The 17,003-nt window shown below is 43.1% G+C and overlaps 1 protein-coding gene across 1 annotated transcript in view; it reads left to right on the top strand.

Moving 5' to 3' along the window:
• Positions 1-3,545: 3,545 nt before the first annotated feature.
• Positions 3,546-17,003, top strand: part of LOC147623307 (endonuclease/exonuclease/phosphatase family protein) — an 81,870-nt gene continuing 68,412 nt past the window's right edge. The window contains exons 1-2 of the mRNA XM_086821421.1: positions 3,546-3,724; positions 3,865-3,976. Coding sequence (XP_086677547.1) covers positions 3,617-3,724; positions 3,865-3,976 — 220 coding nt within the window. The 5' untranslated portion in view covers positions 3,546-3,616. The remainder of the gene's footprint in view (positions 3,725-3,864; positions 3,977-17,003) is intronic.

Raw genomic sequence — 17,003 nt, 5'->3', positions numbered from 1 at the left:
CATACTTATGTATGGGTATCAACCCATGGCACCTATTGATGTCGGTCTTAAGGACATCGAGCTTGATGCATCGAGGGATTTCTTGCGAGATATGCAGGAAATGCTGACCGAAGCTCAGGATTCTATCAGGAGTGCTCATGATAGGGCACGGTTTTATGCTGATAGGGGACGCTCATCTCGGTCTTTTGAACCAGGAGCGTTGGTATATTTTAATGTTCCTAAAGATTTTCAAACTTTGTCAATGGAAAAATGCTCGAATTTATCTCCTAGATATTGTGGTCCATTTCGAGTTATGCATCGGATTGGCGCGGTTGCGCAAGAATTAAAACTACCTCCAATTGTTAGAGTTCATCCAGTCTTTCATATCAATAGATTGAAAGGGAAACTGGGAGGTGAGGATAACAGAGTTACTCCTCAAGAACTCGTTGAAGTCGAAGATTTATCTTATGTTCCACACGAACCTGATATGGTACATGAATTCAGGGAAAGGAAACTTTGTAGTTGACTTATCCTTGAGGTTAAAATTAGGTGGAAAGATAGAGAAATTGAGGATTCGACTTGGGAGTCGGTTGAGATTGTTCAGTGCAGTTCTCCTTCTTTTCATTGCAAGAGTGCAATGTTTTGAGAGAGGGGAAGTATGTTATATGTACATTATGTGTGCATATACTAGGAGGCTAACCCACATTAGGCTTGTGAGCATGGGAGCATGGGAACAAGCTCTAGTGGAGCATGGGTTAGGACTAACCTTAAGGGTTAAGGTTAGGGTCAGGCATCCAAGGGTCACACATGAGAAATGGAAAGTCGAGTCACTTGAGGGCCCTCCTATATAATAGGGGCATGGGGCACACTCAAGGGAGCTTGGGGGTTTGGAGGCTTGGAGGCTCTCTTGTGTAGAGGTCCATATCTATTCATCTACCATTTCACACTATAGCTACATGCTATTGGATTGGAGTTATACCTCTTGATGGTATGGGACATCAAGGTAGAGGTATGATGTATTTCATTATTACTCATGTGTGCATCCCTTGGGCTCGGGGGTGGTTGGGTGGTTGAGTTTATGCCTGATTTATGCATGTTTATGCATAACAATTATCTAGAGAGATCTTGGGGTTTTAACACTGCACCACATTGCTTGATTTTGTGTGCTGATTCAGATGTAAGAATTTTTCTATAGGGAAACACAATTTGATAACAATTGCTAGAGTTTTATTGATCTAATGGTGAAGACCACATATAAATTTAAATTGATTCTTTGCTACTTGCATAACTAGCCAAAATTCCCACTAAAGGTACACTCATCAATATTAAAAATACTACAATTTTCAATCCATAATATTATAAGTTTCTCAAGTTAACCATATAAGAATGCGAGCTTCTTTTGGCACCACAAATCCTCATGTTTCTCACAAAAAATGAAAGTAATGACACTTGAGATTGTGTTTATGGTAAAGGTGGCCTCGATTAGCTACTGTGGGCATAAACATAAAGTAAAATTCACACCAAGGGTATGCCCACCAATACTAACCCCCCCCCCCCCCCCCGCCCGCCGACACACCAATAAAATGACATAATGATTATAGTGAAAAAGCAATACTACATAAAATGTAGCCCAAAAAAGAGGTTAGAGATCTAGAGACTATGACTGATCAACACTAATGATTCACAACACCTACATAGATGAGGTGCTTCTTACAAATATTAAAAGTATTGATCACATATGAGATTGTGTTCATGGTAAAGGTGGCCTCAAGCAAGTGTTGTAGGCCCAAAGACTAGGGTAACTCACCAATACTAAAAACTACACAATTTTTAATGCACAATATTATAGGTTGCTCAAGTTTATGAGCTAAAAATGCGAGCTTCTTTTGGCACTACAAAATGCACCAACAATTCTTCCCTTCATGTCCTCATGTTTCTCACGAAAAAGTGGAAGTATTGACACTTGATATTATGTTCTGTTAAAGGTGGCCAATTAGCTACTACGGGCACACATGCCAACAAGTCCTCCTTGCATGTCCTCACGTTTCTAATAGAAAAATGAAAGTATTGTTTTTACTTGGGATTGTGATCATGGTAAAGGTGGCCTTAATTAACTAATTTAGGCTTGAACACTAGGATAACACCCCCACTAAGGGTACACTCACTAGTATTAAAATGCTCTCCCCCCCAAAAAAAATAAAAGAAGAAGAAGAAGAAGAAGAAGGAGAGAGAACATAATTACTATAGTGAAAAGTGATAGTGTAAAATTTCAATGGCTCAAGTAACTAGTAAAAAATGTGAGCTTCTTCTGGCACTACATGCACCAACAATTCCTCCCCTCATGTCCTCTTTTTGGTACTTTGATCAAAGCTAGTTAGATTAAAAATTTCCAACTAAAATTGAAAAATTGAATCACCTCTTTTTTGAATTTGGAGCTAATTTGAGTTCATCGTCTACAACTTGCTTACTATAGGTTTTTATCTTAATGGGATTCATGGACCTGACACACACTTGATAGAAGGAGACATCTACTTACCAATCCCTCATGAGTAAGTAGTCTGTCCCACTTGTTAAATGGGCGAGGGATTTGTGTGTCAAGACTTATAAAGATAATCATAACAATTGTAGAAGGCACTATAGGTCTTCCATAACTTTTCTCATCAAAAAGTAGAAGTCCTTAAAGCTCTAAGACACTAAAGGTATGCAGGCTTAAAGATATACAAACATGGGCAATTTGTGGAGTCTAGAGTCCCAATGTTTGTGATTTTATTTTTATTGAGCATTACATTAATCTTTTTCACTATGGATTGAAGAGAAAATAATAATTGTGAACATACGTTTTCTTCACACTTTAACATAATTATAACTAAATCTTGAATATTTTGGGGAGGGAAGTTCCCTTCTCCCATCAAGTTGAGAAGGCTTTTTTGAAGAGTCAACAAGTTCTAGGCTAAGGTGAACCTATCTGTTCCGGGAAGGTTGGACTCTAGACTCCCTCATATTGGATAGTGGGCCTAAATGATAGTATGTAAGAGCACCAGGCCCATTTAATAAGTTAATAGGAGAATTTGTTTAGTTTTTTTTTTTTGTGTGTGTGTGTGTGTGTGTGTGTGTGTGTGTGTGGGGTTGAGTCTATTTAAATAATGGTGTTTACAGACTACAGGCATTCCTATGAAAAAGGTTGAGAGCTGTGGGCAGGCACCTTTCTGATAAACAATTGCTGGGCGACAATACCCTTTACAAACCGCGAGCATGCCCATGGAAAAGGCGTCTTGTAAACTAAGAGTTGTGGGCAGCAGGCTATTCTGCCTAGAACTAGAATGGTGGTTGTTGGACTCTAGTCAGCAAACACATCAGTGCTGAGGGTGCATGAGTGTAGTCACAGTCTGTAAAGAAATGTCAAATGAACGGGTGATTGTGGTGATCTGATTGGTTGGGCAAAACTTTTTCATCATGGGCTTTGACCCAAGTGTGAAAACACCCTAATTCAAAGGAGGCCAAAAAGTAAGCACTAGCAACGTAGTCACAATCATATGTACACAAATGACATACAAGTGTCACTCAAGCCAGCCAAAAGTTCGAACCCAAGATGTATTTGTTGATATAAACGGACTGTGGTTCTCTCACCAAGCTGCCAATGAAGATCGTCACATACAATGTGAATGGTCTGAGGGCTCGAATCGTTCCATACAAATCGCTTCTTGGGTTTCTAAATGCTCTCGATGCAGATATTCTATGCTTTCAGGTAGACCCCCTTGTAAATTTTTTCTTTTCTTTTCTTTTCCCTCTCGAAATGGGCTCCTCGGAGCATCTTATTTTTTCCATCTTATGTGTGTGTGTTTTTTATATTAAATTTGGGTCCTTTGTTTGGGGGATTTTTGATAGGAAACCAAGTTGTCTCGACAAGAGCTCACTGCTGACATTGCAATGGCTGAAGGCTATGAGGCTTTCTTTTCTTGCACAAGGACCTCAAACAAAGGCAAAATAGGCTATTCTGGTATGCTCTCTTTCATGTTATGAAGAGAATGGATATGCTGTTGCAACTCAATCATGAGGGAATACGCTGTGATGTGATAGTAGGTAGGGGTTAAAGCTAGGTCATGTGTAACCCACATACCCCTGTATCACCTTGAATAGAATTGTGCTACTCAGGGAACAATGCCTGGTGAAATTTCATATGGAAACATAGATGACCTTTGAAGAAGGGCCATATATCGTGGATTACATAATCTTTGCTGTAGCAGGTGAGAACATGAACCCCATGCTTTACTGAAACGCAAACATCATGGTATCAAGAGTGGTGTGCCTTGGTATAAAGCTTGCAATTTTGGGTGCCTTGGTGTGCCATCATACTGTTGAGAGAACAGGACGCCCAAGACACATTGACCCCTACTAGATGTGCTGTGGTGAATGTCATTATTCAATATGTTGCCACTGCATCGTCAACTCCACTAGCTGAACGTTGTATGACAAAAAGCATGAGCAAGGTGCTAATGAGGTGATAGCCCAAAGTGGTGAAGGTGTTTGCCTAGGACCAAGAGGTCCTGGGTTCAAAAACGTGCTTCCTCGGCGTCATAGCTTACAGGTGGATAAGAAAGCGTTTACGGGCGGTGAAAAATGGTAACTATGGGGGGATCTTGGGCCTTAGACTAGTCGGAGGGGTGGGGTGGGGGGTGGGGGGGGGAGCACGAGCAAGGCATGTGGTACCGTAGGAGTTGTTGCATATACATGAAGCCAATGCTTTATCTTGAAGGGTGCAAGTATCGCATTTATCTGTCGTTTATCATGAGGACTGATGTGACATGAAGGATCTATGTCATATGGTTAAGGACGTTGCACTTGTTTGGGCTGTGAGTAGACTGTCTTTGAAGCTCCTTCACATCTCGAGCATGCTGGGCTAACACTAATGACTGATCCCCACTGGTTTGTGGCAAGACCACCAAGTAGAGAAAGCCAAATAAAGGACTATATCTGTGTCCTCCTGTAAGAGTGCCACAACCATTGTTATGGGAAATGGGCAGAAACGGCTAACCTAGAGGGTTGAAACGCATTTTGGGTTAGGTAGGGGGACGGAACATGTTTTTTTCACTGAAATGTTTCAGCCACCAAGGGAAACGTTTTGGGCTGTTGTTTCCCACTACAACCAGGCGTTTCAGAGTTTTTTTTCACCTAGATTAACATGAGTGTATAAGAAAAAATTCATTACATAAACTGATATCCCTTTTAGTCCCCTTCTATTCTCTTAAACCCTAAAATTCATGTCATAATGTGATCACATGTGTGTTCAAACAACCATGAACTTTCAGCCCCTCTGCTCCCTCCCTCCCTTGCTGATGTGGCATTACACCAAAAAGTCCTCTGAATGTCAGGTATGATACCATAAGCTTTCCAGTGAGGTCTAAGAGTAGGGACTCTGTGAATGTGTCCCAAGACAAGATGCCTCGGGCTCCGCATAGTATAACTAAAGCGACAATGTTCTCAACCTCACTACCAACATGTCCAAATGCAAGAACTTCTTTTTGACTTTCTTGTACTGTACGTTGCACTCTTTTTGGCAGTGGGCCAGCTAGTATGGAGTGAGGTGGAGGCTATAGATCATGATGTTGTCTCCTCTCATCCGTATTATGTCCTCCACTCATATCACATGAATCCAGATAAGTTTGCTGCTCACGCAATGCACATTGATGCATCATTCTATCACATGGTAGAGACAGGTAGAGTAAACAGACTACCAAGGTATGCCTTATCCTATCAATTGCTCAAGGTGATACTCATTATGGGCATGTAGGGGGCCCATACATTGAATAGACTTTGTATGGATGTGTTACTGCCTTATCAAAATACAAGGCCAGAGGCAGCCTAATTGACTAAACTTGAGTGGCACTGAGTTATCAGAGATTACCCTTAGTAGCTTTATACCCATAGAACGTTTGTCTAACAGGACTGGATAGAGGATACCTAGAAGTTAGTTCTACAACATAGATGCACGCAGAGAGACAAGGTGAGAATGGTGGAGATGACAAGAGAGTGTAGGAAGTTATGCACATGCATGATATGTTTCATGCGAGAGGTGGAGATAGGTGTTTAATTGCTTAGTTTACCATGAGAATTGAGGGTGCTACCATTTTCTTTTAGGGAGGAATTGAGTCTTTTATTTGAAAGTTATCGAGTATGAAGACAGATGTATAGCTCTCTACTTGGCATATAGAGAGACTATTTGGACAATACGTGTACAGGAAGGCATTACATATGCACTGGGACACGCCTTACTTTGGACAAAGCTCTTGTATACAAGAAGGCATTTTATAGACATTCCTTCTTTTGAGGATGGGCTGGCAACACACGTCACACATCACTGTTGCAAAAGACTACCCAACATCTTGAGAGATGCGCAACACCTGTGGACTCAGGATTTGTGGAACCGCACCCTGTAAATGAGCATAGAGGAGACATCAATCACTGGGCCAATTGGGCAAATAGTGAACAGGAGTATGGTATGGTCCATGAGCACATGGGGGGTTTACTATCTAGGCCCTCGAAAGATGAGATTCTTGGCCACCTTTGCAGTCTCATTGCTGAGAGTGAACCAGCAGCCTTAGCAAACGAGCATGTGGCCAGAATTTACTAGTTCTTCCTAGTGCTTTTGGGTTGTTACGTTAAGATTAATTGTTCATATGATTTTCATTTCTTTATCACAATAACTTTTGAGGATGCTTTGGTCTTAGGAAAGACATAAAGATTTTCAAGGATACACATCCATAATCGTGTAATGAGTTGCCATCTCATGGAAATGTTTTGCATTTAGGTATATGTATATGTATGTAGTATGTGTATGTGTGTGTGTGTGTGTGTGTGTGTGTGTGTGTGTGTGCACTTCTGTAGGAGAAGCCATTTGAGAAGCAGGAACTATGAACAAGAAGAAGTAGGCTTCAACAAGACGAGGCAAAGAAGGGGACATGAGGCAACCGCACGGTGGCAAGAGCAGTTGATGGCGAGCAGAAACAAAAGATGATGAGCAGATGCAGGGGCAGCAAGTGCCGTCGCGACCGGCTAGTAGAGATACCTTTGTTGAGTCCAAGAGAAGAAACACAGGAGGAGACTCTCAACGATATGAAATGCTCTCCTCTCGTTGCTTCAATCCCAACCTGCAACATTTCTGTGACACCCTTGAAGAAAGTTTTGCTGAGATCAAGAAAGCTTGGGATGAACTCGTTCCTGAGTTTCGTTTGCGGGTTCCTTGCCAGGTATTCTAGCTCTTGTAATGAAACTCTCACAGAGAGCTGTGATCCTTTTTTTTCTTGGAAAGATGCCTGCAGCTAATGTTGGGCAGTGCCTTAAAGCCATGCTTGGAGGATGCTTTGTTGAGGGTTGCTACTTTGCTGCTCGAGGCTTCTATGAGGCTCTACTTACTAATCCGTAGCATAAACAAACTATTTTGGAAAAGTTGCCTCTTTTTTTTGGGCAGCAGATACCTCTTTTTTTTGGGCAGCAGATGGTGCATGTATACCCATGGTTGCCTACAAAGGATTATCAAAGCTTCATCAAACATAGATGCCTTGTGTGGGTGGAAGTTGCGGAGCTTCCTATTTATATGCGACCTGCTTTACCTTTTCTAGCAGAATCGTTGGGCAAAGTGGTTTGTCCTCCCAAGTCTTTTGGAAGTGTGAATAGATTTTGCATCCTTTGGGATAAAGATAAACCAACTCTTCCCCGAGTGGCCTTGGATGTTGAACTGCCTGGACTTAGACACATGAAGCTTTCTTCAAGCTCAAATGGGGCAATTTTGCTAGCTCTTGTTTCTCTTGTAGAAAGTTTGGGCACATGGCATCGGAATGTCCATTGGTTCTTTTGTAGTTGCCAGTAGCGGCAATGCCACCTTCAGAGGTTGTTCCTGTTGTACCCGTGCAACAACAGAAGGGGAAAAATGTCGTGCAGGCCCCGAATGTTGCACCAAATAAGGGAAAAGTAAAATTGGCACGGCAAGCCCTCCTATTGTAAAACAGAAAGAAAAGGAAAATCAAGAGCCAAATGCATGGTAGACACCTAAGAAAATTGTCCCTCTTAGACGAAGACCTGTAGTGTTTTGTAATTGGACAGAAGGAATCTTTGGGGTGCTTGATATCTTGGGTAATGTTATAGGTGTGGGCAGAATGTGGGTTGCAATTGTGAGGAGTAATCCTTTGTTTCCACACACCGTGTCTAATCCTGATGTATCTATTGGCTCTGGCAATCTTTTACATGGGAGCAATGTGGACATGCCTATTCATTAAAGACACACCCCTAAGTCCTAAGGACATAACCATTGATTCAAGAGCCACACCCCTTCACAGGGATGTGCCTCTTTAGTTGTACCTTTTCGGCCTCTATTTAAGAAAGGCCTCCATCTCAATGCAATCACTCAATCTTTTCCTGCAGAATTTGTCTTATGTTCATCAATCAAGTCTTAATCATGTTAATTAAGCTATAAAAGCTTCATAGTGGTATCAAAGCAAACTTTTTCCGCCCTGTGACATGCCCAAACCCTAATCCTAACCCTAAATTCAGTCCTAACCCTAACCGTAAAATCAGTCAGCCCAAACCCTAAAATTGGGTGTAGCAAGTATTGAATGGAAGAGCAGGAGAGAATGCCCCATCAAATTCAGCCCCAAACTCTCGATTTTTGTTGATTAATGTCGGGCCAGCCATATGTAGAAAACTCTTGAACAGAGGCAAGTCAGCATGCAACCCCTCAATGCGGAAGCTTACCTCTTCATCTGGCCCTTTCATGGACAGGCATCCCTCCATCAAATAGCTGCATCCCTTCGTGGATTTTCCCTAGCCGGGCTGCCTGTTGAGAAGTAAACGATGACTTGCTGTTTTTTTTATTAAAAAAAAACAAATAAACATAACACAACCAAACCCAAAGGTTATGGGTCTAAGGTTTTTTGTTGACACGCATACAAGCAAATAAAAAAAAACAAAAACAAAAAAAACAACTATACGGGATCCATCACACGAACCGGCGCCAACTGTTCGTGCAGTTTTCAGCGTGCGCCAGCCTGCACTCGGTTTTCAGCGTGCGCTAGCCTGCAACCGCCTCCTTTCTTGACGGCTTTAGCCTGCCTCAGCCCCTTCATCATGTGCTTCCTGCTGTCCACTCCCTTTGCTTGGACCAGCCGCTTCCCGTTGAAGACTTTCGTATGATTGCCGGACACCATCTCCTTGGTGCTTCTCCTATAGCAACAACATTATTTATGGCAATATTTTTCAGGTGATTTTTCCATTTTCTTGGGCATTAAAATCTCACATTATGTGGCGCATTAGAATATCGGAAACCCGTCACTTCATTCTTTTGCATGCTCTCCACTCATCATGGGCCAATGTCACTTTTTACAGGTTTAAGAGCACATCCCAGATCACGTGGACACACATTACCCTCTTCTCCAACGGCTTATGGCAGAGGAAACCTATGAATTCGGTTATTTACAGGATACACCCTCACAGTCCATAGTGCCCTCTCCTACCCGTGTTTCTCCACCGGTCTTTGCCCCTGTTCCAGTGAGTGTGTCCCCCCTCTTTACAACCCACTCATTACCGTGTTCAGATAGCCACACCGACTTCTGACCTCCGAGAGTTCGATGTGTGGGTGATCCGTGTTCGTACTTCTGCACAAGATCTGGATCATTACTGTTTTATGCTCAGGTGTCATCCTTAGCTGGGCGCTATCCTTCCCGAGTGCAACATCATTTTTCATGAATATTGCACCTATTCTGAGAAGGTTTATGCATCTTGTTCACGGTGCACCTTCTACACCAGATTATACACCTTTGACACCAGCAAACTGCCCCTACCCTTGTACCTTCTTCTCCAGTAGAGCAGACTCTCGTGCAAGCCCAGTCTCCCAGATGATCACCCTCATTATACTGGATGGTCCATAGCCGCTTCACTAGCACGTAGCCTCTCCTCACGGGATTTCCAGATGCCGCACCCTCCAGCCGATGGTTCTTACTAGAGCCCAGCGGTGTCATCAACAGCAAAAACCCCCAGAGCCTCGGCACCCTGTAGCCTCTACATCAGCATCTTCTCTCATGGCTGAACGTGTTGACATACCGGCTCCTCCAGAATGGCAACAAGCTTTGCAGCAACTTCAGCAGCAGTTCCAACAACTCCTCCAGGAGTCCATGGCATCCTTGGCTTCACAGATCCAGTAGCTCCACACGAATCGCCACTCCCACACGAGTTCAATACCAGGCAGATGTTTTAGCAACAGTACCAGCAGACGAAGACGTCATTCCTTCCTGAAAGAGTGCATAGAGCGGAAGCAGAGTGGCACTAGAATGTGCTGAATAGAGAGTGCAAGAGAGAGAGAGATATGGAGAAAACTATGCTGAATATATTGAAGCAAAACAGTCCCAAGCAAGAGACACTACAAGTCTCATAAGTGAGGGAGAAAAATATGTACAAGACTGAATGAACAATGAGAGGCCAGCCCCACCTATTTATAGGCGAGGAGGGCTGGCCGACTGGAGCTGAATATGCTGGCCGATTGGAGCATATGAGCTGGCCGACAGGTAAAATACCAAAAGGGCTGGGAAAAATCCCAAAAAAAATGTAAAATAGGGGTGGCCAGCCCACAATTAAGGGCCACACAAATGGGACCAAAAGGACACGAGAAATGGGCAGAAACTGGGGATGAATGTGCTAACACCCCCTCTCAGCACCAGATGTTGAACATAACTCCGAGAAGCCGAAGAAGTCGTCCTCTGTCAAATACAAAAGAAAGCAGCAACAACAGGTACTAGGAAAGCTCCACAAGCAATCTCCACAGCAACTCAACTACAAAAGTAACAGAACAAGCTGCCAGGTACACTGTTCTTCTAGAAGAAATCAACCATGACGGTTGCATCGTGTTGCTCTAAATATCGGTGCCAAACCCAAATATATACACAGTGTCACAGGAATCCCTAGAAGCTTGTAGCTCCAAGAAGATAATACCCTCAAAAGAAAGAGTCCATTTGTTCCAACTCTGTACCAAGAGTAGCCAAATGCTGTATAATAGCACCCTCCTCGAAGGTCGGCATCGCCAGATGTAAGAACTCAAGTGCCCCCTCTGAAAACTGATGTCGGGACTCTAGAGGCCCAACCAAATCCAAATCCCAATCCTTCAATCCTTGGAAGTACCATTGTGCCCCAGGCATGGTCACGGACACACCTGACCACAATCCAAAATCCTCACACAGAGTAAGGGAAGTTGGAACATTCACTGTAGTGGTAGCTGAAGTAGTAGTAGCCTCCTCAATAGCATAACACATCGTAGAAGTAGGCTCCTCCATAGAAGGCAAAGGGACCAGCAACACATCTTGGTCACTGGTTGACGAAGAAAGAATCGGAGACGAAGCAATAGGAGAAAAATCCCAAACTTTAAAAGTTCCTAGGGGCCACTAAGGCCTAGGGGCAACTTTAATAAACATTAAAAGTTTAATGTTCTAGTTCCCCCCTTCACACCTAGGGATGTCCACACATCTTTAACTCTGTCCGGGCACCCCCCATGTGAATCATTCGATATTCTGACTCTGCAATCACCATGCCCACACTTGTGCTGTTTCATTTTCAGAGGGCCATGACAGTAAATTTGTACCAACAGACTTGAATATCAAAGTCCAAAAATGTCTTGTAAATTTTGGATCTCGATCAAAAACTATAGATTTTGGAAACCCATGAAGTTTGAAGATATATAATATGAACAGTATTGCAATATCCGAAGCCTGGGCTGCTTTCTTGCACGGAATGAAATGTGCCATCTTAGAAAATCTATCAACCACCACAAGAATATGTGTATTGCCTTTAGAAGAACGTGGCAATGAAGTGATAAAATCCAAACTAATACTTTCCCAGCGTTCATTGGGAACTGGAAGTGGTTGAAGAAGACCAGCTGGAACTTGTCTGCTAGCTTTCATACGTTGGCACGAAAGACATGCTATGACAAACTTAATAACATCTTGCTTCATTTGAGGCCAATAGTATGTAGCTGTCAAAAGACGATATGTCTTGTTGATGCCTAGGTGTGTAGCATAAGTGACCTCGTGATGTTCTTTAACCAAGACTCTTCGAACATGAGTATCATGAGGTACACAAATACGGTCATGATAATATAGTAAACCATCCACTAATGTATATGCTCCATAAATCTTCAATTCGGAAGGAGTTGCATTCTGAGAATTGAGAATTCGAAATGCATTTCCAAAATCACGATCCTTTAAATAACGATCCTTGAAACTTTGAGGTATATTCATTTCAACTGTAGAAATAGCCAAGACCGAAGCTGGCGGCATACGACTGAGAGCATCCGCAATCACATTGGTAAGATCAAGAACATACTCAATTGTCATATGAAAATTGGCTAAGAATTCAACCCAACGCGCTTGCCTAGCATTCATAACTGGCTGTGTGAAGATGTATTTCAAAGAATGATGATCTGTTTTCACCACTGAATCCGCACCAAGGAGATAATGTTTCCATGCACGATAGGCATGAATAATAGCCAAAATTTCCTTGTTATATACTGGGTATCTTACTTGAATCGCAGAGTGCTTATGACTGTCAAATGCAATAGCACGTCTTTGTTGCATCAAGACGGCACCATTGGCAATATCGGAAGCATCCGTATAAACAACAAAAGGGAGAGTAGGGTCAGGAATAGCCATGACAGGAGCTGTGGTCAAAGCTGTCTTTAATCTTTCAAAAGCTTGTGTTGTGGCTTCAGTCCACTAGAATGCAGGAGCGGACTTTAAAAGTTCTGTGAGCAGCTATTTCTGAAAATCAATGAACCTTTGTGTGATAGAAGTTGGCAAGTCCCAAGAAAGAACGAACATCATGGATGTTTGTGGGAGTTGGCAAATTGACAATAACTTGTATTTTCTTCAGATCCACAGAAATACCGTCTGCTGAAACAACATGTTCGAGGTACTCCAAGGATGTCTTGAAGAATTCACTTTTGCCTAGATTAATGTAAAGGGCATTGTCACGAAGCACCTGGAAAACGATCTTAAGATGTGCCTTGTGTTCCTCCATATTACAACTGAACACCAGGATGTCGTCACGATAGATAATAACGAACTTGTCCAAAAAAGGACGAAAAAGATCATTCATCAGACTCATAAATGTTACAGGGACATTGGTTAACCCGAATGGCATAACCAGGTACTCATAATGACCATATTTTGTGCTAAAAGCTATCTTATATTCATCACCTTTGCAAATGCGAATCTAATGATATCCAGACTTAAGATCAATTTTGGAGAAAACCTTTGCATGGAGCAATTGATCAAACAATTCTTATATTCATCACCTTTGCAAATGCGAATCTAATGATATCCAGACTTAAGATCAATTTTGGAGAAAACCTTTGCATGGAGCAATTGATCAAACAATTCATCAAAGCGCGGAAGAGGATACTTATTCTTGATAGTCAACTTATTAAGGGCACGATAGTCGATGCAAAGGCGCACAGACTTATCCTTCTTTTTCACCAAAAGTACCGGAGCTCCAAAAGGGCTTTTGCTTGGTCGAATATGTCCTTTCTCCAAAAGTTCAGTAAGTTGACGCTGTATCTCCTGAGATTCCGTAAAAGAAACTCGATATGGAGCACGAGTAGGTGGAGCACTACCAGGAAGGAGATCAATAGCATGGGGTCGACTGGTCGCCGAGGTGGGAGAACCGCACGAAGCTCCTGAGGAGAAAGATCCAAGTATGGAGCAAAGAAAGGTTGCTTGAGGTACATCATCTTCGTATCCATGTCCTCGAGAGGATCATTGGCTAAGTAGACCATTAAAAGTGCTGAGGAACTACCACTCTTGCGGACCCACTGTTTTGCTTGAAGAGCTGAAAGGGTTGGTGTAGAGGGTCGGTCTCGGATGCCTTCGAGTGCCACAAGCATATCATTTTGAGCAAATTGTATGGAATGGTTCCGAAAACTAATCAGGGGATCATATTGATACAACCATTCTTGACCAAGAATCATATCATAATGTGCCAAAGACATGACTTGGAAATCCAATGTCACGATAGTGCTGAATTCGAAAGGAGAGGTGTTTGGCAACGGTGTTACACAAGGATGTGGAACCATCAGCAAGCTCTACTTCATAAATAACAGCACTTTGAGAAGTCCGAATCTTCAATCTCTGGGTCAAGGTGGTTTCCACAAAGTTATGAGAACACCCACTGTCTATGAGCACATGAATGGAATGATTGGAAATAGAACCTTGAAGAACCAAAACCTGAGTAGACCGCTGGGGTAACAGTGAAGAGGCAGATTGAGCTGTGGCAATAGCGGTGATCACCGAAGCATGTGCAATAGCATGGTGATTAACCGCACGCTTTCCTTTGTCAGCAACTCAGGGTTTCTCCTCGGAAGTGGAGGGTTCAACATTAGAATTCTGTCGATGGGTTGGTCTTTTGGGACACTCAAACCAACGATGAGGTCCATTGCAAATTGTGCACAATCCTGTCTTTTGTTGATCCCGTCCAGAAGGGACAGTGGAAGGACGAGGATTGCGAGATTGGTCACGTCCTTGGTCCCGTCCACGATCCGAACTGCATGGTTGGAAGGACTGAGGACATCGGGACTAAAAAGAGGACGATTCTTCTGATCGGCGATGGTGTTGAGAATTATTCCATTGGGGATAAGGCCGGGAGGTAGAAGGGCCAGAAGATTCTCTTCAACTATCTTGGTTTATATGAGTCCCATTGACTTTCTGAAAGGCATTAGCTCGACCGTAAGAGGCCGAATTTTGAGAATTAATGTCTGTAACGCGCTCGGCGTAACGTATGGCATCGACAAGATCGACAGAATTATATTTTTGAACATCGGTATGCAGTGTGGGGTTAAGACCTTCAACGAAGGCATGGAGTTCATCTGCTGGGGACAAGGAGTCAATCTCCAGTATCAAGTTGGTGAACTAGGAGATATAAGAGGCCAAGGAACCATTTTGGTCCAAATGGCGTAAACGAGTATGGGATTGGAAATCCGCATTGGCAGGTACTGGACCCACTCGAATTTTTCCCACGTAACCGATTTTCCGGCGTGCTGTTGTCATTGCCACCACAATAATGCAGTGTCTTTGAGGAGGGATACCGCAAAAATCACCTTTTTGGAATCAGAAAGGATCATGGTTTCAAAGTATAACCGCAGTTTGTAGAGCCATTGGTCTAAGATGAGCTTATTGCGCTGACCACCATAAGATTCAAGGGGTTTAATTTCCAATTTCTTTGTTTTACTGGCTTGTAAAAGACAATACTGAGTTTTAAGGTCTTCGCCTTCTACCTCGGAAGTGTTAGCACATTCATCCCCAGTTTCTGCCCATTTCTGGTGTCCTTTTGGTCCCATTTGTATGGCCCTTGATTGTGGGCTGGCCACGCCTATTTTACATATTTTTCTGGGATTTTTCCCAACCCTTTTGGTATTTTACCTGTCGGCTAGCTCATATGCTCCAGTCGGCCAGCACATTCAGCTCTAGTCGGCCAGCCCTCCTCACCTATAAATAGGTGGGGCTGGCCTCTCATTGTTCATTCAGTCTTGTATATATTTTGCTCCCTCACTTATGAGACTTGTAGTGTCTCTTTTGCTTCAGTATATTCAGCATAGTTTTCTCCATATCTCTCTCTCTCTCTCTCTTGCACTCTCTATTCAGCACATTCTAGTGCCACTCTGCTTCCGCTTTGTGCAATCTTTCATGGTATCATCGCTCCCGGTTTAGCAACCTCTTTGCTGCCCCAGATTCAGCACTGTTTTCAGCACCTCCTTCTCTGCGTTTTCCTTCAGATCTGCAGCTCTTTCATGCTGCATTTTCTGGACTGAACCTAGTCACTTTGCCTCTGCGTTTTTCTCTCAGATCTGCAGCTTCCTTTGCTGCGTTTTCTGGACTGAACTTGCTGGTTGCTGCGCCCTTCAGTTTTGGCTTCATCAATACAGCCTTCTGGTACTGTTTGAGAAATTTTTTTCTGTTCCACGTGGAGTTTGGGACATAGGCGGCTTGTTTTCTTCAGGACAGCAGCTTCCTTTGCTGCATTTTTCCTCTCCCATGGGTTTGCTCCTTTGCAGAGGGGGTCTTTGGTGTTGCAGGCTTTGGTGGCACTCTTGGTACCTGTGGAGGACACTTCTACTTTAGAGTTTGTGCGTTTTTCTTGAGGAGAGCCCAAGCTACTGTCCTTGTTGTTGCCTTTCCCTCTTGCACCCTCTTACAGCATATTCTCGGGTGCTGTCCAGCCTCTTAGGGCTGCGTTTTGGTGGGAGGAAAGACCCTATATCAGCGTTTTTTGATTTGGACAGTTTTTATCTTATGACAGTTGGTTCTATTGATTGACTACAGGGCGCTGAACAAGAACACCATCAAGAATCGATTCCCAATACCGAGGATTGATGACATTTTGGACCGCTTACAGGGCTCCACAGTTTTTAGTCGTATTGACTTGAAAAGCGGGTATCATCAGATACACATTAGACCCGAGGATGTGCATAAGACAGCATTCCGAACCACGTTTGGGTTGTATGAGTTCTTGGTTATGCCCTTTGGTTTGACAAATGCGCCTGCCACATTTAACAGAATGATGGACAGGATTTTCAGGCCTCATAGAGAGTTTGTGGGCACATTCTTTGATGATATGATTGTGCATTCACAAACTGAGGAAGAGCATAGAAGGCATTTGGCCATTGTGTTTGTAGAACTCAGAAACCATAGGCTGGTTGTTAATGGCAAGAAGAGTGAGTTCTTTTTGCAGGAGATACATTTCTTGGGGCATATTGTGTCTGCGCATGGAGTCCGTATGGATCCAGCAAAGGGGGAAGCAATACTTAATTGGCCAGCTTTGAGGACCGTGCATGATGTACGCAGTTTTCTAGGATTATGTTCCTATTACAGGCGTTACATACGGCACTTTGCTGAAATTGCTTCGCCTCTTCATGCCTTGACGAAGAAGGCAACTCCGTTTAGATGGGCTGATCGGGAAATTACAGCATTCAAAAAGCTCAAAGAAAAGCTTACTTCGGA

This window comes from Cibotium barometz, chromosome 27 (assembly GCF_041138505.1).
Source record: "Cibotium barometz isolate CiBa-2024 chromosome 27, ASM4113850v1, whole genome shotgun sequence".
NCBI classification, from domain to species: domain Eukaryota; kingdom Viridiplantae; phylum Streptophyta; class Polypodiopsida; order Cyatheales; family Cibotiaceae; genus Cibotium; species Cibotium barometz.
The sequence above is the reverse complement of the archived record's forward strand: the minus strand, read 5'-3'. Positions and strand labels throughout refer to the sequence as shown.